The 23,483-nt window shown below is 44.9% G+C and overlaps 1 protein-coding gene across 1 annotated transcript in view; it reads left to right on the top strand.

The window, feature by feature from the left end:
• Positions 1–23,483, top strand: part of LOC119777136 (double-stranded RNA-specific editase 1-like) — a 53,548-nt gene that overhangs the window by 2,513 nt on the left and 27,552 nt on the right. Inside the window, exon 4 of the mRNA XM_038275932.1 lies at positions 9,318–9,428. Coding sequence (XP_038131860.1) covers positions 9,318–9,428 — 111 coding nt within the window. The remainder of the gene's footprint in view (positions 1–9,317; positions 9,429–23,483) is intronic.

Below are 23,483 nucleotides of genomic sequence, written 5' to 3'. Positions count from 1 at the left end.
TATTTCATTCAGATTAAATATTTAGACTTAGGTTAGAAACATTTAGATTTAACGTTCCAATTAAGTAATCAGATTATAGGTTAATGATAATAATTTTGATTTTATATTTAGGATAAATATTTAGATTTATATTCAACAATTAGATCCAAGATTAGAAATATGTACTTTGATTTAACATTTAATCAAATATTTAAGATGTAAATGAGCAATTTAGATTTATAATATATATTTAGATTCAACATGTAGATTATTGATTTAAGATGCATATTTAGATTTAATATTTAGATTAGTGAAATATAAGTAATTTAGATTAAATGATTTAGCTTTAAGATTTATGATTTTCACTCAATGTGGAAGGTATTTCATTGGTATTTATTTAGATTTTAGTTATTTATTTAGATTTTAAGGTATTTATTTAGATCTAACATTTGGCATGGATTTATGATTTATAAAAAACATATCTAAAATTTATTTTAAAATATACTAGAAATAAACTTAGAAATAACTTAAGTTTAATCTAAAACAAATTCAGTGTAGATTTCGTTTTAATGTTTAATATTTCAGTATATGTGAAGAATGTGCCCCAAATAACAGAGGAGACAATAAATAATAATAAATTTATTTAAATTTATACACAGAACAAATATTTATTTACGGAGAAGCAGGAGAGGCAGAAATGTAAATGAATGCATTTTACAAAATGTTTCTATGCGATTAACGTAGCAAAGAATGATTTAATCTAATGTAGATATATATTCCCATGTTAGAACGTATCTATTCTGACAGATCTACTTCTGTACAGGTTTAGCATTCTGTTTGTTGGTAGGAAGCATTTATTTCTCAGAGGGTTTTAATTCACTTCATAAGCATTAAATGAGCAGCTTCCCTCCTTTAGGCCATGCTGGTTTTTACAAGATGACCTTTAGGCGAGCGGCTCTTCTTCATGTGTTTTTCCAGCGGCCTTAATTCTGACTCAGTTTCCAGCAGACGCCGCCGCAGAAACAACCGCTGCTACTATGCCATCCATATTTCATTCATTCCAAAAGAAACAAACTACAAACTATTTAATATAAATCTTTACTCTAAATCCTTGATCTAAATCTTTAATCTAAATCTTTAATCTAAATCTTTGATCTAAATCTTTGATCTAAATCTTTAATCTAAATCTTTAATCTAAATCTTTGATCTAAATCTTTCATCTAAATACTTGATCTAAATCTTTAATCTAAATCCCTGATTTAAATCTTTAATCTAAATACTTGATCTAAATCTTTAATCTAAATCCTTGATCTAAATCTTTAACCTAAATACTTTATCTAAATCTTTAATCTAAATACTTGATCTAAATCTTTAATTTAAATCTTTAATCTAAATACTTGATCTAAATCTTTAATCTAAATACTTGATCTAAATCTTTAATCTAAATACTTGATCTAAATCTTTAATTTAAATCTTTAATCTAAATACTTGATTTAAATCTTTGATCTAAATCTTTCATCTAAATACTTGATCTAAATCTTTAATCTAAATCCCTGATTTAAATCTTTAATCTAAATACTTAATCTAAATCTTTAATCTAAATCCTTGATCTAAATCTTTAACCTAAATACTTTATCTAAATCTTTAATCTAAATACTTGATCTAAATCTTTAATTTAAATCTTTAATCTAAATACTTGATCTAAATCTTTTATCTAAATACTTGATCTAAATCTTTAATTTAAATCTTTAATCTAAATACTTGATTTAAATCTTTGATCTAAATCTTTCATCTAAATACTTGATCTAAATCTTTAATCTAAATCCCTGATTTAAATCTTTAATCTAAATACTTGATCTAAATCTTTAATCTAAATCCTTGATCTAAATCTTTAACCTAAATACTTTATCTAAATCTTTAATCTAAATACTTGATCTAAATCTTTAATTTAAATCTTTAATCTAAATACTTGATCTAAATCTTTAATCTAAATACTTGATCTAAATCTTTAATTTAAATCTTTAATCTAAATACTTGATTTAAATCTTTGATCTAAATCTTTAATCTAAATCCTTGATTTAAATCTTTGATCTAAATCTTTAATCTGAATCCTTGGTCTAAATCTTTAATCTAAATCCCTGATTTAAATCTTTAATCTAAATACTTGATCTAAATCTTTAATCTAAATCCTTGATCTAAATCTTTAACCTAAATACTTGATCTAAATCTTTAATTTAAATCTTTAATCTAAATACTTGATCTAAATCTTTAATCTAAATCCTTGATCTAAATCTTTAACCTAAATACTTTATCTAAATCTTTAATCTAAATACTTGATCTAAATCTTTAATTTAAATCTTTAATCTAAATACTTGATCTAAATCTTTAATCTAAATACTTGATCTAAATCTTTAATCTAAATACTTGATCTAAATCTTTAATTTAAATCTTTAATCTAAATACTTGATTTAAATCTTTGATCTAAATCTTTAATCTAAATCCTTGATTTAAATCTTTGATCTAAATCTTTAATCTGAATCCTTGGTCTAAATCTTTAATATAAATCTTTGATCTAAATCTTTAATTTAAATCTTTGATCTAAATCTTTAAACTAAATATTGAATCTTAATCTTTAAGTATTAAATCTAAATGTTAAATCTAAATTAATTTCTTAAATTTTTAATGTAATCTAATTTTTTTAAGCTAAATCTCTGATCTTCTATTTTTAATCCAAATCTTTGGATCTTTAATCTAAACGTTAAATCTTAATTAATATCTTAAATTTTTTTAATGTAAATTTAAATGCTTAACCTAAATATATTATATAAATGTTTAATCCATATCTTTGATCCAAATCAGTGAATACTACGCTCACCTCTGTTCTCTTACGCGCTGGACACATGCACACGCATAGCCCCGCGCGGAGTCACCGCGGATGCCTCGCATATGCCCCCGTGACAATATTAGCCTTATGTAAAATATATGGTAAATCATTAGTAAAAATAATAAATAATAATGGACCCAGACAACTACTTTGGGGTACTCCACATGTAATATTTCTGATACCTGAAAGACTGTCGTTAAAAGACACTGTCCCCTGAAGCCGGTGACCTCACAGACATTACTCAAAACACCAAATTAAGCCTAATAATCATTTCGCTCCTTCGAAAAAAAAAAAAATTAACCGTATTTATCCAGTGAAACCAGCTAAATAAAACCAATGTTTTATGGACTGTAGAACTTACATTGCGTATGGTTTGTTACGTATTTTCAGTTTATTCACAGCTCTTGCTTAGAAAAACGGACCTATTTTTCTATATTCTTAGAGTTAGTTGTTTGATGGTCATTTTTGCTCTCAAATACAAGAACTGTAATTTCTCTTGTTGGTGTTATGTGTAAAAATAAAAGTCATTAATTGTTTCTGGGCGTCTAAAATCCTACCTGTCAGGAGGCATGCCTGATTAAAAAGAACAAAACAGTAATAAAAAGTCACTCAGTGGGTCTATATACTGTAACCCACCCTGCAGGGGTCTATGCTGGTTTAATCCAGACCATAATCTCCTGATCAGTTCTGCCTTCAGAGGCGGTCTGCAGCGTGAGTCATTAGGCACCCAGACCATAGAAGGAGCCGTTAAAACGAGACCACCAAGATAGAAACACAGCTTATAGAGCGTCTTTCACATCTACACCTTATGGACACATTCTTTGGAGGACCACAATGTTCAAATTCTGGACAACGAGGAGGACAGGTGGTTTGAGAGGAAGGAAGCCATCTATGTTAAGAAAGAAAAGACAACCTTAAAGGGGGGGGGGACTCAGGTTGCAGAAACCTTCAAAGCAGCGATAGGGTTGATTCCTCCCCGCTATCATCGCAGCCCCAACCCCTTTACAGGAGAACAGAAGACCTCGCCTAAAACTGACGCATTTTAACGGCCACAAAACATTTATGAGGTATTTTCCACTTTTTTTAGAATCTGTAACATTATTATACCTATAAAAATCCATAAAAGACAGTTAAACAGATGCTTTTCAAGCTAAAATAAGCCCCTAAAATTAACCCTAAGCCTGACTTTAAATTTTAGCCTGACTTTAACCCTTAGCCTGACTTTAACCCTGACTTTGACTTTAACCTAAGCCTAACTTTAACCCTTAGCCTGACTTTAACCCTTAGCCTGACTTTAACCCTTAGCCTGACTTTATCCACCCTGACTTTAATCCTGACTTTAACTCTAAGCCTGACTTTAACCCTAAGCCCTGACTTTATCCCTGGCTGTGACTTTAACCCTAAGCCTGACTTTAATTCTAAGCCAGACTTTAACCCTTACTTCAATGCTAAGCCTGACTTTAAGCCTTAGCCTGACTTTAACCCTAAGCCTGACTTTAACCCTTAGCCCAACTTTAACCCTAACCCTGACTTTAACCCTAAGCCCTGACTTTAACCCTGACTGTGACTTTAACCTAAGCCTGACTTTAACCCTTAGCCTGACTTTAATTCTAAGCCTGACTTTAACCCCAAGCCCTGACTTTAACCCTGACTGTGACTTTAACCTAAGCCTGACTTTAACCCTTAGCCTGACTTTAATTCTAAGCCTGACTTTAACCCCAAGCCCTGACTTTATCCCTGACTGTGACTTTAACCTAAGCCTGACTTTAATTCTAAGCCAGACTTTAACCCTTACTTCAATGCTAAGCCTGACTTTAAGCCTTAGCCTGACTTTAACCCTTAGCCCAACTTTAACCCTAACCCTGACTTTAACCCTGACTGTGACTTTAACCTAAGCCTGACTTTAACCCTTAGCCTGACTTTAACTCTAAGCCTGACTTAAACCCTTACCCTGATTTTAACCCTTAGCCTGACTTTATCCCCCCTGACTTTAATCCTGACTTTAACACTAAGCTTGACTTTAACCCTAAGCCCTGACTTTATCCCTGGCTGTGACTTTAACCCTAAGCCTGACTTTAATTCTAAGCCTGACTTTAAGCCTTAGCCTGACTTTAACCCTAAGCCTGACTTTAACCCTTAGCCCAACTTTAACCATAACCCTGACTTTAACCCTGGCTGTGACTTTAACCCTAAGCCTGACTTTAATTCTAAGCCTGACTTTAATTCTAAGCCTGACTTTAACCCCAAGCCCTGACTTTATCCCTGACTGTGACTTTAACCTAAGCCTGACTTTAATTCTAAGCCAGACTTTAACCCTTACTTCAACGCTAAGCCTGACTTTAAGCCTTAGCCTGACTTTAACCCCAACCCTGACTTTAACCCTAAGCCCTGACTTTAACCCTGACTGTGACTTTAACCTAAGCCTGACTTTAACCCTTAGCCTGACTTCAATTCTAACCCTGACTTTAACCCTAAGCCCTGACTTTAACCCTGACTGTGACTTTAACCTAAGCCTGACTTTAATTCTAAGCCAGACTTTAACCCTTACTTCAACGCTAAGCCTGACTTTAAGCCTTAGCCTGACTTTAATTCTAAGCCTGACTTTAACCCCAAGCCCTGACTTTATCCCTGACTGTGACTTTAACCTAAGCCTGACTTTAATTCTAAGCCAGACTTTAACCCTTACTTCAACGCTAAGCCTGACTTTAAGCCTTAGCCTGACTTTAACCCTAACCCTGACTTTAACCCTAAGCCCTGACTTTAACCCTGACTGTGACTTTAACCTAAGCCTGACTTTAAGCCTTAGCCTGACTTTAACCCTAACCCTGACTTTAACCCTAAGCCCTGACTTTAACCCTGACTGTGACTTTAACCTAAGCCTGACTTTAAGCCTTAGCTTAAAGTCAGGGGGGTGGGGGGGGGTTGTGGTATTTTGTCTATTAGCAGTCTCCTTGTAGCACTCCCTCCTCCTTCCCTCCTCCTTCCCTCCTCCTTCCCTCCTCCTTCCTTCCCTCCTCCTTCCCTCCTCCTTCCTTCCCTCCTCCTTCCTTCCCTCCTCCTTCCCTCCTCCTTCCTTCCCTCCTCCTTCCCTCCTCCTTCCCTCCTCCTTCCTTCCCTCCTCCTTCCCTCCTCCTTCCTTCCCTCCTCCTTCCCTCCTCCTTCCCTCCTTCCTTCCCCCCTCCTTCCTTCCCTCCTCCTTCCTTCCCCCCTCCTTCCTTCCCTCCTCCTTCCTTCCCTCCTCCTTCCCTCCTCCTTCCTTCCCTCCTCCTGCTGCGTTGATCTGAGCCAGCTCCTCCTCTGCGTCTCCTGTTGTCGCTGCTCCATCAATATTTTCCTGCTTCCTCTGTTTCTGAGACGCTGACTGGCAGATTTCGGCCATTCCTCCGTCCAGTCAGCACATGGTCTGGAGTTCTTGTTTTATTGCTCTGATGGCTTTCCTTGTTTCCCAGCAGAGGTTCAGGACCAGTGAAGCAGGGTCTAATACCTCCTATCTGCTGCTTTTTCACATCCAAGGAGCAAAAAAAACGGGCGATAAGCACTGCTTCAGTCCAGGCAGTGGTAAAGTCCTTTATGATGTCTTTAAGGCTCCGTTCACTCGCAGCCTAAGTCACCCAAACCTACATTTCTTTGCCCATATGCGACCTGGATCAGATCTTTTCATGACAGTCTGAACAACACAGATCCGATTTTTCCCAACGCGACCCAGAACACTTGGCTCCGTGGTCCTGAATCCGATACGAATCTGATCTTTCTAAATGCGACCTGCGTGTGAACGGCCAACATTAACGCCATTAATACCCGACAAAGGTCACTGTTCTGCGTCTTGCTACACAGAAGCAGAAAGAAAAACAACAACCATGGTTGACGATGATGCAGAGAGCAGTGTCTATGGTTAACCATCCTGAAAAGATTGAGGTTTTATGGTTGGAAAAGACTGCTAGATACGCGCCGGCGCTGCCATCCATGTTTACTTCTGTAAACACAGAGCACACTGCCTGTGACGTCATGGCGTCCTCTACTGCGCATGCGAGACACTTGCGTCATATCACTACAGTTCCCACAGGAGATCATGTACAAGTCACATTTATTTGGAAATATAAACGGCAACGCACAAAAAATTGGATTTCACAAAATTATCGTAATTGAGCATCAAGGCCCGCAGTGGAACGTAGACTTTAGTTCCGTTCTTAGACCTGTTCCTGACTCATCAAGGCCCGCAGTGGAACGTAGACTTTAGTTCCGTTCTTAGACCTGTTCCGGACTCATCAAGGCCCGCAGTGGAACGTAGACTTTAGTTCCGTTCTTAGACCTGTTCCTGACTCATCAAGGCCCGCAGTGGAACGTAGACTTTAGTTCCGTTCTTAGACCTGTTCCGGACTCATCAAGGCCCGCAGTGGAACGTAGCCTTTAGTTCCGTTCTTAGACCTGTTCCTGACTCATCAAGGCCCGCAGTGGAACGTAGACTTTAGTTCCGTTCTTAGACCTGTTCCTGACTCATCAAGGCCCGCAGTGGAACGTAGACTTTAGTTCCGTTCTTAGACCTGTTCCTGACTCATCAAGGCCCGCAGTGGAACGTAGACTTTAGTTCCGTTCTTAGACCTGTTCCGGACTCATCAAGGCCCGCAGTGGAACGTAGCCTTTAGTTCCGTTCTTAGACCTGTTCCTGACTCATCAAGGCCCGCAGTGGAACGTAGACTTTAGTTCCGTTCTTAGACCTGTTCCTGACTCATCAAGGCCCGCAGTGGAACGTAGACTTTAGTTCCGTTCTTAGACCTGTTCCTGACTCATCAAGGCCCGCAGTGGAACGTAGACTTTAGTTCCGTTCTTAGACCTGTTCCTGACTCATCAAGGCCCGCAGTGGAACGTAGACTTTAGTTCCGTTCTTAGACCTGTTCCGGACTCATCAAGGCCCGCAGTGGAACGTAGACTTTAGTTCCGTTCTTAGACCTGTTCCGGACTCATCAAGGCCTGCAGTGGAACGTAGACTTTAGTTCCGTTCTTAGACCTGTTCCTGACTCATCAAGGCCCGCAGTGGAACGTAGACTTTAGTTCCGTTCTTAGACCTGTTCCTGACTCATCAAGGCCCGCAGTGGAACGTAGACTTTAGTTCCGTTCTTAGACCTGTTCCGGACTCATCAAGGCCCGCAGTGGAACGTAGACTTTAGTTCCGTTCTTAGACCTGTTCCTGACTCATCAAGGCCCGCAGTGGAACGTAGCCTTTAGTTCCGTTCTTAGACCTGTTCCTGACTCATCAAGACCCACAGTCGAACGTAGCCTTTAGTTCCGTTCTTAGACCTGTTCCGGACTCATCAAGGCCCGCAGTGGAACGTAGACTTTAGTTCCGTTCTTAGACCTGTTCCTGACTCATCAAGGCCCGCAGTGGAACGTAGACTTTAGTTCCGTTCTTAGACCTGTTCCGGACTCATCAAGGCCCGCAGTGGAACGTAGCCTTTAGTTCCGTTCTTAGACCTGTTCCGGACTCATCAAGGCCCGCAGTGGAACGTAGACTTTAGTTCCGTTCTTAGACCTAACTTTATTTTTAACATAGAAAATCCTTCAAGCCTTTGACATCATCTTCCCTTTCTTTTTTCTGTGTGTCGTGCTTCTGAAAACATGACATTCTTAGTTTGCAGCAAAAAGTTGCAGCCCTCTGTTGTCAGTGTTTGAGCATCCAGATGCAGGGAGGCAGAGGTTAGTTTAATTGGAATAACTTAGTACTCACAGGCAACTGAGGCTTGAATCCAACTTAACAAAACACAGATAAAGCAGAACCTTCTGAGTTATTAGTATTTAACACTTTAGAAACGGGTCGCCGGCGACCTCCATCGTCTCAGGCTGGATTGTCAGGGTGGTTCTCCTGCTGGAAGGTGAACCTCGGGTCTTTTGCAGCTCTTTCTTTTCCCAGGAGAAGAATCCCCACAGCGTGATACCCGATAATGGTTGGATTTGCTTCAGGAAGGAGTCAATTCCAGCTAAAATCTGCTGTACACCACATTAGTTATGGAGTACCACAAGGTTCGGTCCTGGGAACCTTCACTTTTTCTTTCGTATATCAAAATGTTCAAATTGTTTAGGCTTATTATATTTGCAGATGAAACAACCTTGTTTTATTCAGGGTTAAAGTATAAAAAAAGGTGTTTGAAGTGGTTTTAAAAGCAAGTACCTTTCAATAACCAGTCGTAGAATTCAAACTATTAGAATGATTGGAATAAAGGTATTTTTTGCACAGAAATACATATGTTTGAAGCATGAAAAGGATGACATCATGTGACTTTATCTCATAAATGTTAACCTTGTTGTGCACATTTAGCATTTCATTAATAGGTTGAACCAGTTATGTTTGATCTTGTTTGTGACCTGCTGCTGGTTCCTCATCCTCTGACTTTATTTATACCTGCTTAATGTCATAGACAGCTTTCTATTTGTTGTATTTCTATTGTTCTGTGGTTCTCAGCCAAAGCTGATCGTTTAGCGATCGTACTCTGTGTTCCCCGCAGGTGGATCCGGGAACCGTCCCAGCGGAACCAACCTCTGATCATGGAGGAAATGCAAACACAGAGCGTGGGTGAGTCTAAACAACCTGCTGGTGTCCCAAAGCGCGGGAGTTTAGAGAACATTCAGGAAAATATGGCATAAAGATTTATGTGGGTGGGAATGTATCATCCAGGTCATTTCAGCCTGTTTTTATGACACGTGGTAAATGACCTGTACTTATAGAGTAAAACACTACATTCATTCACCCATTCACTCACACACTGATGGTGGTGAGCTGCATTGTAGCCACAGCTGCCCTGGGGCTCACTGACAGAAGCGGTACAAAACTTCTAAGCAATCCCTCCTATTTAGGCAGAGGAAAGACAAGTTAAAATATTTCATCGCATAAATAGGCCAAGAAAAACGCTGCTTCCACAGTTCTCAGAGCGGTTCTGATGGTGACCTGGTTCTGTTGGTGACCCGGTTCTGTTGGTAACCTGGTTCTGATAGTTACCTGGTTCTGTTGGTGACCCGGTTCTGTTGGTAACCTGGTTCTGATGGTGACCTGGTTCTGATGGTGACCTGGTTCTGTTGGTGACCCGGTTCTGTTGGTGACCTGGTTCTGATGGTGACCTGGTTCTGTTGGTGACCCGGTTCTGTTGGTAACCTGGTTCTGATGGTGACCTGGTTCTGATGGTGACCTGGTTCTGTTGGTAAGCTGGTTCTGTTGGTAACCCGGTTCTATTGGTGACCCGGTTCTGTTGGTAACCCGGTTCTGTTGGTGACCCGGTTCTGTTGGTAACCTGGTTCTGATGGTGACCTGGTTCTGTTGGTAACCCGGTTCTGTTGGTGACCCGGTTCTGTTGGTAACCTGGTTCTGATGGTGACCCGGTTCTGTTGGTAACCTGGTTCTGTTGGTGACCTGGTTCTGTTGGTGACCCGGTTCTGTTGGTGACCCGGTTCTGTTGGTGACCCGGTTCTATTGGTAACCTGGTTCTGTTGGTGACCCGGTTCTGTTGGTGACCCGGTTCTGTTGGTAACCTGGTTCTGATGGTGACCCGGTTCTGTTGGTAACCTGGTTCTGATGGTGACCCGGTTCTGTTGGTAACCTGGTTCTGTTGGTGACCTGGTTCTGTTGGTGACCCGGTTCTGTTGGTGACCCGGTTCTGTTGGTATCCTGGTTCTATTGGTAACCTGGTTCTGATGGTGACCTGGTTCTGTTGGTAACCTGGTTCTGATGGTGACCCGGTTCTATTGGTAACCTGGTTCTGATGGTTACCTGGTTCCGATGGTGACCTGGTTCTGTTGGTGACCCGGTTCTATTGGTAACCTGGTTCTGTTGTTGACCCGGTTCTGTTGGTGACCCGGTTCTATTGGTAACCTGGTTCTGATGGTGACCCAGTTCTGTTGGTAATCTGGTTCTGATGGTGACCCGGTTCTGTTGGTAACCTGGTTCTGTTGGTGACCTGGTTCTGTTGGTGACCCGGTTCTGTTGGTGACCCGGTTCTATTGGTAACCTGGTTCTGTTGGTGACCCGGTTCTGTTGGTGACCCGATTCTGTTGGTAACCTGGTTCTGATGGTGACCCGGTTCTGTTGGTAACCTGGTTCTGATGGTGACCCGGTTCTGTTGGTAACCTGGTTCTGTTGGTGACCTGGTTCTGTTGGTGACCCGGTTCTGTTGGTGACCCGGTTCTGTTGGTATCCTGGTTCTATTGGTAACCTGGTTCTGATGGTAACCTGGTTCTGATGGTGACCCGGTTCTATTGGTAACCTGGTTCTATTGGTAACCTGGTTCTATTGGTAACCTGGTTCTGTTGGTGACCCGGTTCTATTGGTAACCTGGTTCTGTTGTTGACCCGGTTCTGTTGGTGACCCGGTTCTATTGGTAACCTGGTTCTGATGGTGACCTGGTTCTGTTGGTGACCTGGTTCTGATGGTAACCTGGTTCTGATGGTGACCCGGTTCTATTGGTAACCTGGTTCTATTGGTAACCTGGTTCTATTGGTAACCTGGTTCTGTTGGTGACCCGGTTCTATTGGTAACCTGGTTCTGTTGTTGACCCGGTTCTGTTGGTGACCCGGTTCTATTGGTAACCTGGTTCTGATGGTGACCTGGTTCTGTTGGTAACCTGGTTCTGATGGTGACCAGGTTCTATTGGTAACCTGGTTCTGATGGTTACCTGGTTCCGATGGTGACCTGGTTCTGTTGGTGACCCGGTTCTATTGGTAACCTGGTTCTGTTGTTGACCCGGTTCTGTTGGTGACCCGGTTCTATTGGTAACCTGGTTCTGATGGTGACCTGGTTCTGTTGGTGACCTGGTTCTGATGGTGACCTGGTTCTGTTGGTGACCCGGTTCTGTTGGTAACCTGGTTCTGATGGTGACCTGGTTCTGTTGGTAACCCGGTTCTGTTGGTAACCTGGTTCTGTTGGTGACCCGGTTCTGTTGGTGACCCAGTTCTGTTGGTATCCTGGTTCTGTTGGTAACCTGGTTCTGATGGTGACCTGGTTCTGTTGGTGACCTGGTTCTGTTGGTGACCCGGTTCTGTTGGTAACCTGGTTCTGATGGTGACCTGGTTCTGATGGTGACCTGGTTCTGTTGGTGACCCGGTTCTGTTGGTAACCTGGTTCTGATGGTGACCTGGTTCTGATGGTGACCTGGTTCTGTTGGTAAGCTGGTTCTGTTGGTAACCCGGTTCTGTTGGTGACCCGGTTCTGTTGGTAACCCGGTTCTGTTGGTGACCCGGTTCTGTTGGTAACCTGGTTCTGATGGTGACCTGGTTCTGTTGGTAACCCGGTTCTGTTGGTGACCCGGTTCTGTTGGTAACCTGGTTCTGATGGTGACCCGGTTCTGTTGGTAACCTGGTTCTGTTGGTGACCTGGTTCTGTTGGTGACCCGGTTCTGTTGGTGACCCGGTTCTGTTGGTGACCCGGTTCTATTGGTAACCTGGTTCTGTTGGTGACCCGGTTCTGTTGGTGACCCGGTTCTGTTGGTAACCTGGTTCTGATGGTGACCCGGTTCTGTTGGTAACCTGGTTCTGATGGTGACCCGGTTCTGTTGGTAACCTGGTTCTGTTGGTGACCTGGTTCTGTTGGTGACCCGGTTCTGTTGGTGACCCGGTTCTGTTGGTATCCTGGTTCTATTGGTAACCTGGTTCTGATGGTGACCTGGTTCTGTTGGTAACCGGGTTCTGATGGTGACCCGGTTCTATTGGTAACCTGGTTCTGATGGTTACCTGGTTCCGATGGTGACCTGGTTCTGTTGGTGACCCGGTTCTATTGGTAACCTGGTTCTGTTGTTGACCCGGTTCTGTTGGTGACCCGGTTCTATAGGTAACCTGGTTCTGATGGTGACCCAGTTCTGTTGGTAACCTGGTTCTGATGGTGACCCGGTTCTGTTGGTAACCTGGTTCTGTTGGTGACCTGGTTCTGTTGGTGACCCGGTTCTGTTGGTGACCCGGTTCTATTGGTAACCTGGTTCTGTTGGTGACCCGGTTCTGTTGGTGACCCGATTCTGTTGGTAACCTGGTTCTGATGGTGACCCGGTTCTGTTGGTAACCTGGTTCTGATGGTGACCCGGTTCTGTTGGTAACCTGGTTCTGTTGGTGACCTGGTTCTGTTGGTGACCCGGTTCTGTTGGTGACCCGGTTCTGTTGGTATCCTGGTTCTATTGGTAACCTGGTTCTGATGGTAACCTGGTTCTGATGGTGACCCGGTTCTATTGGTAACCTGGTTCTATTGGTAACCTGGTTCTATTGGTAACCTGGTTCTGTTGGTGACCCGGTTCTATTGGTAACCTGGTTCTGTTGTTGACCCGGTTCTGTTGGTGACCCGGTTCTATTGGTAACCTGGTTCTGATGGTGACCTGGTTCTGTTGGTATCCTGGTTCTATTGGTAACCTGGTTCTGATGGTAACCTGGTTCTGATGGTGACCCGGTTCTATTGGTAACCTGGTTCTATTGGTAACCTGGTTCTATTGGTAACCTGGTTCTGTTGGTGACCCGGTTCTATTGGTAACCTGGTTCTGTTGTTGACCCGGTTCTGTTGGTGACCAGGTTCTATTGGTAACCTGGTTCTGATGGTTACCTGGTTCCGATGGTGACCTGGTTCTGTTGGTGACCCGGTTCTATTGGTAACCTGGTTCTGTTGTTGACCCGGTTCTGTTGGTGACCCGGTTCTATTGGTAACCTGGTTCTGATGGTGACCTGGTTCTGTTGGTGACCTGGTTCTGATGGTGACCTGGTTCTGTTGGTGACCCGGTTCTGTTGGTAACCTGGTTCTGATGGTGACCTGGTTCTGTTGGTAACCCGGTTCTGTTGGTAACCTGGTTCTGTTGGTGACCCGGTTCTGTTGGTGACCCAGTTCTGTTGGTATCCTGGTTCTGTTGGTAACCTGGTTCTGATGGTGACCTGGTTCTGTTGGTGACCCGGTTCTGTTGGTGACCTGGTTCTATTGGTAACCTGGTTCTAATGGTAACCTGGTTCTGATGGTTACCTGGTTCTGTTGGTGACCCGGTTCTGTTGGTAACCTGGTTCTGATGGTTACCTGGTTCTGTTGGTGACCCGGTTCTGTTGGTAACCTGGTTCTGATGGTGACCTGGTTCTGTTGGTAACCTGGTTCTGTTGGTGACCCGGTTCTATTGGTAACCTGGTTCTGTTGGTGACCCGGTTCTGTTGGTAACCTGGTTCTGATAGTGACCCGGTTCTGTTGGTAACCTGGTTCTGTTGGTGACCCGGTTCTGTTGGTATCCTGGTTCTGTTGGTAACCTGGTTCTGTTGGTAACCTGGTTCTGATGGTAACCTGGTTCTGTTGGTAACCTGGTTCTGATGGTGACCTGGTTCTGATGGTGACCTGGTTCTGTTGGTGACCCGGTTCTGTTGGTAACCTGGTTCTGATGGTGACCTGGTTCTGTTGGTAACCCGGTTCTGTTGGTGACCCGGTTCTGTTGGTAACCCGGTTCTGTTGGTGACCCGGTTCTGTTGGTAACCTGGTTCTGATGGTGACCTGGTTCTGTTGGTAACCCGGTTCTGTTGGTGACCCGGTTCTGTTGGTAACCCGGTTCTGTTGGTGACCCAGTTCTGTTGGTAACCTGGTTCTGATGGTGACCCGGTTCTGTTGGTAACCTGGTTCTGTTGGTGACCTGGTTCTGTTGGTGACCCGGTTCTGTTGGTGACCCGGTTCTGTTGGTGACCCGGTTCTATTGGTAACCTGGTTCTGTTGGTGACCCGGTTCTGTTGGTGACCCGGTTCTGTTGGTAACCTGGTTCTGATGGTGACCCGGTTCTGTTGGTAACCTGGTTCTGTTGGTGACCTGGTTCTGTTGGTGACCCGGTTCTGTTGGTGACCCGGTTCTGTTGGTATCCTGGTTCTATTGGTAACCTGGTTCTGATGGTGACCTGGTTCTGTTGGTAACCTGGTTCTGATGGTGACCCGGTTCTATTGGTAACCTGGTTCTGATGGTTACCTGGTTCTGATGGTGACCTGGTTCTGTTGGTGACCCGGTTCTATTGGTAACCTGGTTCTGTTTTTGACCTGGTTCTGTTGGTGACCCGGTTCTATTGGTGACCTGGTTCTGTTGGTGACCTGGTTCTGATGGTGACCTGGTTCTGTTGGTGACCCGGTTCTGATGGTGACCTGGTTCTGTTGGTGACCCGGTTCTATTGGTAACCTGGTTCTGTTGTTGAGCCGGTTCTGTTGGTGACCCGGTTCTATTGGTAACCTGGTTCTGATGGTGACCTGGTTCTGATGGTATCCTGGTTCTATTGGTAATCTGGTTCTGAGGGTGACCCGGTTCTATTGGTAACCTGGTTCTGATGGTGACCTGGTTCGGATGGTGACCTGGTTCTGTTGGTGACCCGGTTCTGTTGGTAACCTGGTTCTGATGGTGACCTGGTTCTGTTGGTAACCCGGTTCTGTTGGTGACCCGGTTCTGTTGGTAACCCGGTTCTGTTGGTGACCCGGTTCTGTTGGTAACCTGGTTCTGATGGTGACCTGGTTCTGTTGGTAACCCGGTTCTGTTGGTGACCCGGTTCTGTTGGTAACCCGGTTCTGTTGGTGACCCAGTTCTGTTGGTAACCTGGTTCTGATGGTGACCCGGTTCTGTTGGTAACCTGGTTCTGTTGGTGACCTGGTTCTGTTGGTGACCCGGTTCTGTTGGTGACCCGGTTCTGTTGGTGACCCGGTTCTATTGGTAACCTGGTTCTGTTGGTGACCCGGTTCTGTTGGTGACCCGGTTCTGTTGGTAACCTGGTTCTGATGGTGACCCGGTTCTGTTGGTAACCTGGTTCTGTTGGTGACCTGGTTCTGTTGGTGACCCGGTTCTGTTGGTGACCCGGTTCTGTTGGTATCCTGGTTCTATTGGTAACCTGGTTCTGATGGTGACCTGGTTCTGTTGGTAACCTGGTTCTGATGGTGACCCGGTTCTATTGGTAACCTGGTTCTGATGGTTACCTGGTTCTGATGGTGACCTGGTTCTGTTGGTGACCCGGTTCTATTGGTAACCTGGTTCTGTTTTTGACCCGGTTCTGTTGGTGACCCGGTTCTATTGGTGACCTGGTTCTGTTGGTGACCTGGTTCTGATGGTGACCTGGTTCTGTTGGTGACCCGGTTCTGATGGTGACCTGGTTCTGTTGGTGACCCGGTTCTATTGGTAACCTGGTTCTGTTGTTGAGCCGGTTCTGTTGGTGACCCGGTTCTATTGGTAACCTGGTTCTGATGGTGACCTGGTTCTGATGGTATCCTGGTTCTATTGGTAATCTGGTTCTGATGGTGACCCGGTTCTATTGGTAACCTGGTTCTGATGGTTACCTGGTTCTGATGGTGACCTGGTTCTGTTGGTGACCCGGTTCTATTGGTAACCTGGTTCTGATGGTGACCTGGTTCTGTTGGTGACCTGGTTCTGATGGTGACCTGGTTCTGTTGGTGACCCGGTTCTGTTGGTAACCTGGTTCTGATGGTGACCTGGTTCTGTTGGTAACCCGGTTCTGTTGGTAACCTGGTTCTGTTGGTGACCCGGTTCTGTTGGTGACCCGGTTCTGTTGGTATCCTGGTTCTGATGGTGACCTGGTTCTGTTGGTGACCCGGTTCTGTTGGTGACCTGGTTCTATTGGTAACCTGGTTCTGTTGGTGACCCGGTTCTGTTGGTAACCTGGTTCTGATGGTGACCCGGTTCTGTTGGTAACCTGGTTCTGTTGGTGACCCGGTTCTATTGGTAACCTGGTTCTGTTGGTGACCAGGTTCTGTTGGTAACCTGGTTCTGATGGTGACCCGGTTCTGTTGGTAACCTGGTTCTGTTGGTGACCCGGTTCTGTTGGTATCCTGGTTCTGTTGGTAACCTGGTTCTGTTGGTAACCTGGTTCTGATGGTGACCTGGTTCTGTTGGTAACCTGGTTCTGTTGGTGACCCGGTTCTGTTGGTAACCTGGTTCTGATGGTTACCTGGTTCTGTTGGTGACCTGGTTCTGATGGTTACCTGGTTCTGTTGGTGACCTGGTTCTGTTGGTGACCTGGTTTTGATGGTTGCCTGGTTCTGATGGTTACCTGGTTCTGTTGGTGACCTGGTTCTGATGGTAACCTGGTTCTGATGGTGACCTGGTTCTGTTGGTGACCTGGTTCTGATGGTGACCTGGTTCTGTTGGTAACCTGGTTCTGTTGGTGACCTGGTTCTGATGGTGACCTGGTTCTGTTGGTGACCTGGTTCTGATGGTTACCTGGTTCTGTTGGTAACCTGGTTCTGATGGTAACCTGGTTCTGTTGGTAACCTGGTTCTGATGGTGACCTGGTTCTGTTGGTAACCTGGTTCTGTAGGTGACCTGGTTCTGATGGTGACCCGGTTCTGTTGGTAACCTGGTTCTGTTGGTAACCTGGTTCTGATGGTAACCTGGTTCTGTTGGTAACCTGGTTCTAATGGTGACCTGGTTCTGCTGGTAACTTGGTTCTGTTGGTGACCCGGTTCTGTTGGTGACCTGGTTCTGTTGGTAACCTGGTTCTGATGGTGATCTGGTTCTGTTGGTGACCCGGTTCTGTTGGTAACCTGGTTCTGTTGGTAACCTGGTTCTGATGGTGACCTGGTTCTGTTGGTAACCTGGTTCTGATGGTGACCTGGTTCTGTTGGTGACCTGGTTCTGATGGTTACCTGGTTCTGTTGGTAACCTGGTTCTGTTGGTGACCTGGTTCTGTTGGTGACCCGGTTCTGTTGGTAACCTGGTTCTGATGGTGACCTGGTTCTGTTGGTGACCCGGTTCTGTTGGTAACCTGGTTCTGATGGTGACCTGGTTCTGTTGGTAACCTGGTTCTGTTGGTGACCTGGTTCTGATGGTGACCCGGTTCTGTTGGTAACCTGGTTCCGATGGTAACCTGGTTCTGTTGGTAACCTGGTTCTGTTGGTGACCCGGTTCTGTTGGTAACCTGGTTCTGATGGTAACCTGGTTCTGTTGGTGACCTGGTTCTGATGGTGACCCGGTTCTGTTAGTAACCTGGTTCCGATGGTAACCTGGTTCTGTTGGTGACCCGTTTCTGTTGGTGACCCGGTTCTGTTGGTGACCTGGTTCTGTTGGTGACCTGGTTCTGTTGGTAACCTGGTTCTATTGGTAATCTGGTTCTGTTGGTGACCTGGTTCTGTTGGTGACCAGTCAATGACTGGATACAATCTGCTCCAAGTCATTAACTGAATGCAGTCAATGACTGGATGCAATCTGCTCCAAGTCATTAACTGGATGCAGTCAATGACTGGATGCAATCTGCTCCAAGTCATTAACTGAATGCAGTCAATGACTGGATGCAATGTTCTCCAAGTCAGCGACTGGATGCAATCTGCTCCAAGTCAGCGACTGGATGCAATCTGCTCCAAGTCATTAACTGAATGCACTCAATGACTGGATGCAATCTGCTCCAAGTCATTAACTGGATGCAGTCAATGACTGGATGCAATCTGCTCCAAGTCATTAACTGGATGCTGTCAACGACTGGATGCAATCTGCTCCAAGTCAGCAACTGGTTGCAATCTGCTCCAAGTCAGCGACTGGATGCAATCTGCTCCAAGTCATTAACTGAATGCAGTCAATGACTGGATGCAATGTTCTCCAAGTCAGTGACTGGATGCAATCTGCTCCAAGTCATCGACTGGATGCAATCTGCTCCAAGTCATTAACTGGATGCAGTCAACGACTGGATGCAATCTGCTCCAAGTCAGCAACTGGTTGCAATCTGCTCCAAGTCAGCGACTGGATGCAATCTGCTCCAAGTCATTAACTGAATGCAGTCAATGACTGGATGCAATGTTCTCCAAGTCAGTGACTGGATGCAATCTGCTCCAAGTCAGCAACTGGATGCAATTTGCTCGAGGCAGCGACTGGATGCAATCTGCTCCAAGTCAGTGACTGGATGCAATCTGCTCGAGGCAGCGACTGGATGCAATCTGCTCCAAGTCAGCGACTGGATGCAATCTGCTCCAAGTCATTAACTGAATGCAGTCAATGACTGGATGCAATGTTCTCCAAGTCAGCGACTGGATGCTATCTGCTCCAAGTCATCGACTGGATGCAATCTGCTCCAAGTCATTAACTGGATGCAGTCAATGACTGGATGCAATCTGCTCCAAGTCATTAACTGAATGCAGTCAACGACTAGATGCAATCTGCTCCAAATCAGTGACTGGATGCAATCTGCTCCAAGTCAGTGACTGGATGCAATCTGCTCCAAGTCAGTGACTGGATGCAATCTGCTGCAAGTCAGCAACTGGATGCAATCTGCTCCAAGTCAGTGACTGGATGCAATCTGCTCCAAGTCAGTGACTGGATGCAATCTGCTGCAAGTCAGCAACTGGATGCAATCTGCTCCAAGTCATTAACTGGATGCAATCTGCCCCAAGTCAGTGACTTGATGCAATCTGCTCCAAGTCATTAACTAAATGCAGTCAACGACTGGATGCAATCTGCTCCAAGTCATTAACTGGATGCAGTCAATGACTGGATGCAATCTGCTCCATGTAATTAACTGAATGTAGTCAATGACTGGATGCAATCTGCTCCAAGTCAGCAAAGTGGTTGCAGTCTGCTCCAAGTCAGCAACTGGATGCAGTCAATGACTGGATGCAATCTGCTCCAAGTCATTAACTGGATGCTGTCAATGACTGGATGCAATTTGCTCCAAGTCAGCGACTGGATGCAATCTGCTCCACGTCAGCGATTGGATGCAATCTGCTCCAAGTCAGCAACTGGATGCAGTCAGTGACTGGATGCAATCTGCTCCAAGTCAACTACTGGATCCAATCCAATCCAGTTTATTTATATAGCACGGTTTAAATAAACACAAGGTTTCCAAAGTGCTGCACAAAAAGATAAAATAACTAAAATAAATAAAAGTAATAAAATAAAATAAAAGCACTGCCCGCACAGGATAAAAATATGCATGTTTACATAAAATCAACATGTGTACATAAAATCAATACTCTACATGGTGTTAAAAGCCAAAGAAAAGAGGTGGGTTTTAAGAAGAGTTTTAAAATGAGACAGAGAGGTGGCCTGTCTAATGTGCAGCGGCAATCCATTCCAGAGTTTTGGAGCTGCAACAGAAAATGCTCAATCCCCTCTGAGCTTAAGCCTTGCTTTAGGCACCGCCAGGAGCAGCTGATCAGCTGACCTGAGAGATCGGCTGGGAGTGTCGGGGTGCAGCAGCTCAGAGAGGTAAATTGGGGCAAGGCCATTCAAGGCTTTAAAAGTAAATAAAAGAAATTTAAAATGAATCCTAAGATGGATGGGCAGCCAGTGGAGTGAAATGTGCTCGTGCTTGCGTGTGCCAGTTAAAAGACGTGCAGCAGCATTTTGAACCAGTTGAAGACGAGCAATTGATGAGCCAGCAATCCCCACATATAGTGCATTACAGTAATCCAGCCGAGTGGTCACAAAGGCGTGGATTACTGTCTCAAAGTGCTGTCTCTGGATGCAATCTGCTCCAAGTCATTAACTGGATGCAGTCAGTGACTGGATGCAATCTGCTCCAAGTCATTAACTGGATGCAGTCAGTGACTGGATGCAATCTGCTCCAAGTCATTAACTGGATGCAGTCAGTGACTGGATGCAATCTGCTCCAAGTCATTAACTGGATGCAGTCAGTGACTGGATGCAATCTGCTCCAAGTCATTAACTGGATGCAGTCAGTGACTGGATGCAATCTGCTCCAAGTCATTAACTGGATGCAGTCAGTGACTGGATGCAATCTGCTCCAAGTCATTAACTGGATGCAGTCAGTGACTGGACGAGTCAGTGACTGGATTCGACCTGCTCCAAGTCAGTGACTTGATGCAACCTGCTCCAAGTCAGCGATTGGTACAATCTGCTCCAAGTCAGCAACTGGATGCAATCTGCTCCAAGTCATTAACTGGATGCAGTCAGTGACTGGATGCAATCTGCTCCAAGTCATTAACTGGATGCAGTCAGTGACTGGATGCAATCTGCTCCAAGTCATTAACTGGATGCAGTCAGTGACTGGATGCAATCTGCTCCAAGTCATTAACTGGATGCAGTCAGTGACTGGACGAGTCAGTGACTGGATTCGACCTGCTCCAAGTCAGTGACTTGATGCAACCTGCTCCAAGTCAGCGATTGGTACAATCTGCTCCAAGTCAGCAACTGGATGCAATCTGCTCCAAGTCATTAACTGGATGCAGTCAATGACTGGATGCAATCTGCTCCAAGTCATTAACTGAATGCAGTCAACGACTAGATGCAATCTGCTCCAATTCAGCAACTGGTTGCAATCTGCTCCAAGTCAGCGACTGGATGCAATCTGCTCCAAGTCATTAACTGAATGCAGTCAATGACTGGATGCAATGTTCTCCAAGTCAGTGACTGGATGCAATCTACTCCAAGTCAGCGACTGGATGCAATCTGCTCCAAGTCATTAACTGGATGCAGTCAATGACTGGATGCAATCTGCTCCAAGTCAGCGACTGGATGCAATCTGCTCCAAGTCATTAACTGGATGCAGTCAGTGACTGGACGAGTCAGTGACTGGATTCGACCTGCTCCAAGTCAGTGACTTGATGCAACCTGCTCCAAGTCAGCGATTGGTACAATCTGCTCCAAGTCAGCAACTGGATGCAATCTGCTCCAAGTCATTAACTGGATGCAGTCAATGACTGGATGCAATCTGCTCCAAGTCAGCGACTGGATGCAATCTGCTCCAAGTCATTAACTGGATGCAGTCAATGACTGGATGCAATCTGCTCCAAGTCAGCGACTGGATGCAATCTGCTCCAAGTCATTAACTGGATGCAGTCAGTGACTGGACGAGTCAGTGACTGGATTCGACCTGCTCCAAGTCAGTGACTTGATGCAACCTGCTCCAAGTCAGCGATTGGTACAATCTGCTCCAAGTCAGCAACTGGATGCAATCTGCTCCAAGTCATTAACTGGATGCAGTCAATGACTGGATGCAATCTGCTCCAAGTCATTAACTGAATGCAGTCAACGACTAGATGCAATCTGCTCCAAGTCAGCGACTGGATGCAATCTGCTCCAAGTCATTAACTGAATGCAGTCAATGACTGGATGCAATGTTCTCCAAGTCAGTGACTGGATGCAATCTGCTCCAAGTCAGCGACTGGATGCAATCTGCTCCAAGTCAGTGACTGGATGCAGTCAATGACTGGATGCAATCTGCTCCAAGTCATTAACTGGATGCAGTCAATGACTGGATGCAATCTGCTCCAAGTCATTAACTGCATGCAGTCAATGAATGGATGCAATCTGCTCCAAGTCATTAACAGGATGCAGTCAATGACTGGATGTAATCTGCTCCAAGTCATTAACTGAATGCAGTCAATGACTGGATGCAATCTGCTCCAAGTCAGCAACTGGTTGCAATCTGCTCCAAGTCAGCGACTGGATGCAATCTGCTCCAAGTCAGTGACTGGATGCAATCTGCTTCAAGTCATTAACTGGATGCAGTCAATGACTGGATGCAATCTGCTCCAGGTCAGTGACTAGATGCGACATGCTCCAAGTCAACGACTGGATGCAATCTGCTCCAGGTCAGTGACTGGATGCCATCTGCTCCAAGTCAGTGACTGGATGCCATCTGCTCCAAGTCAGCAACTGGATGCAATCTGCTCCAAATCAGTGACTGGATGCAATCTGCTCCAAGTCAGTGACTGGATGCAATCTGCTCCAAGTCAGCAACTGGATACAATCTGCTCCAAGTCATTAACTGGATACAGTCAATGACTGGATGCAATCTGCTCCAAGTCAGCGACTAGATGCGACATGCTCCAAGTCAACGACTGGATGCAATCTGCTCCAAGTCAGTAACTGGATGCCATCTGCTCCAAGTCAGCAACTGGATGCAATCTGCTCCAAATCAGTGACTGGATGCAATCTGCTCCAAGTCAGTGACTGGATGCAATCTGCTCCAAGTCAGTGACTGGATGCAATCTGCTGCAAGTCAGCAACTGGATGCAATCTGCTCCAAGTCATTAACTGGATGCAGTCAATGACTGGATGCAATCTGCTCCAGGTCAGCGACTAGATGCGACATGCTCCAAGTCAACGACTGGATGCAATCTGCTCCAAGTCAGTGACTGGATGCCATCTGCTCCAAGTCAGCAACTGGATGCAATCTGCTCCAAATCAGTGACTGGATGCAATCTGCTCCAAGTCAGTGACTGGATGCAATCTGCTCCAAGTCAGTGACTGGATGCAATCTGCTCCAAGTCAGCGACTGGTTGCAATCTGCCCCAAGTCAGTGACTTGATGCAATCTGCTCCAAGACACTAACTAAATGCAGTCAGTAACTGGATGCAATCTGCTCCAAGTCATTAACTGGATGCAGTCAGTGACTGGATGCAATCTGCTCCAAGTCATTAACTGGATGCAGTCAGTGACTGGATGCAATCTGCTCCAAGTCATTAACTGGATGCAGTCAGTGACTGGATGCAATCTGCTCCAAGTCATTAACTGGATGCAGTCAGTGACTGGACGAGTCAGTGACTGGATTTGACCTGCTCCAAGTCAGTGACTGGATGCAATCTGCTCCAAGTCATTAACTGGATTCAGTCAATGACTGGATGTAATCTGCTCCAAGTCATTAACTGAATGCAGTCAATGACTGGATGCAATGTTCTCCAAGTCAGCGACTGGATGCAATCTGCTCCA

This window comes from Cyprinodon tularosa, unplaced genomic scaffold (assembly GCF_016077235.1).
Source record: "Cyprinodon tularosa strain WSP-4 unplaced genomic scaffold, ASM1607723v1 ctg1215, whole genome shotgun sequence".
Taxonomy (NCBI): Eukaryota; Metazoa; Chordata; class Actinopteri; order Cyprinodontiformes; family Cyprinodontidae; genus Cyprinodon; species Cyprinodon tularosa.
Note: the sequence above shows the minus strand (reverse complement) of the source record. Positions and strands in the feature narration are given on the sequence as shown.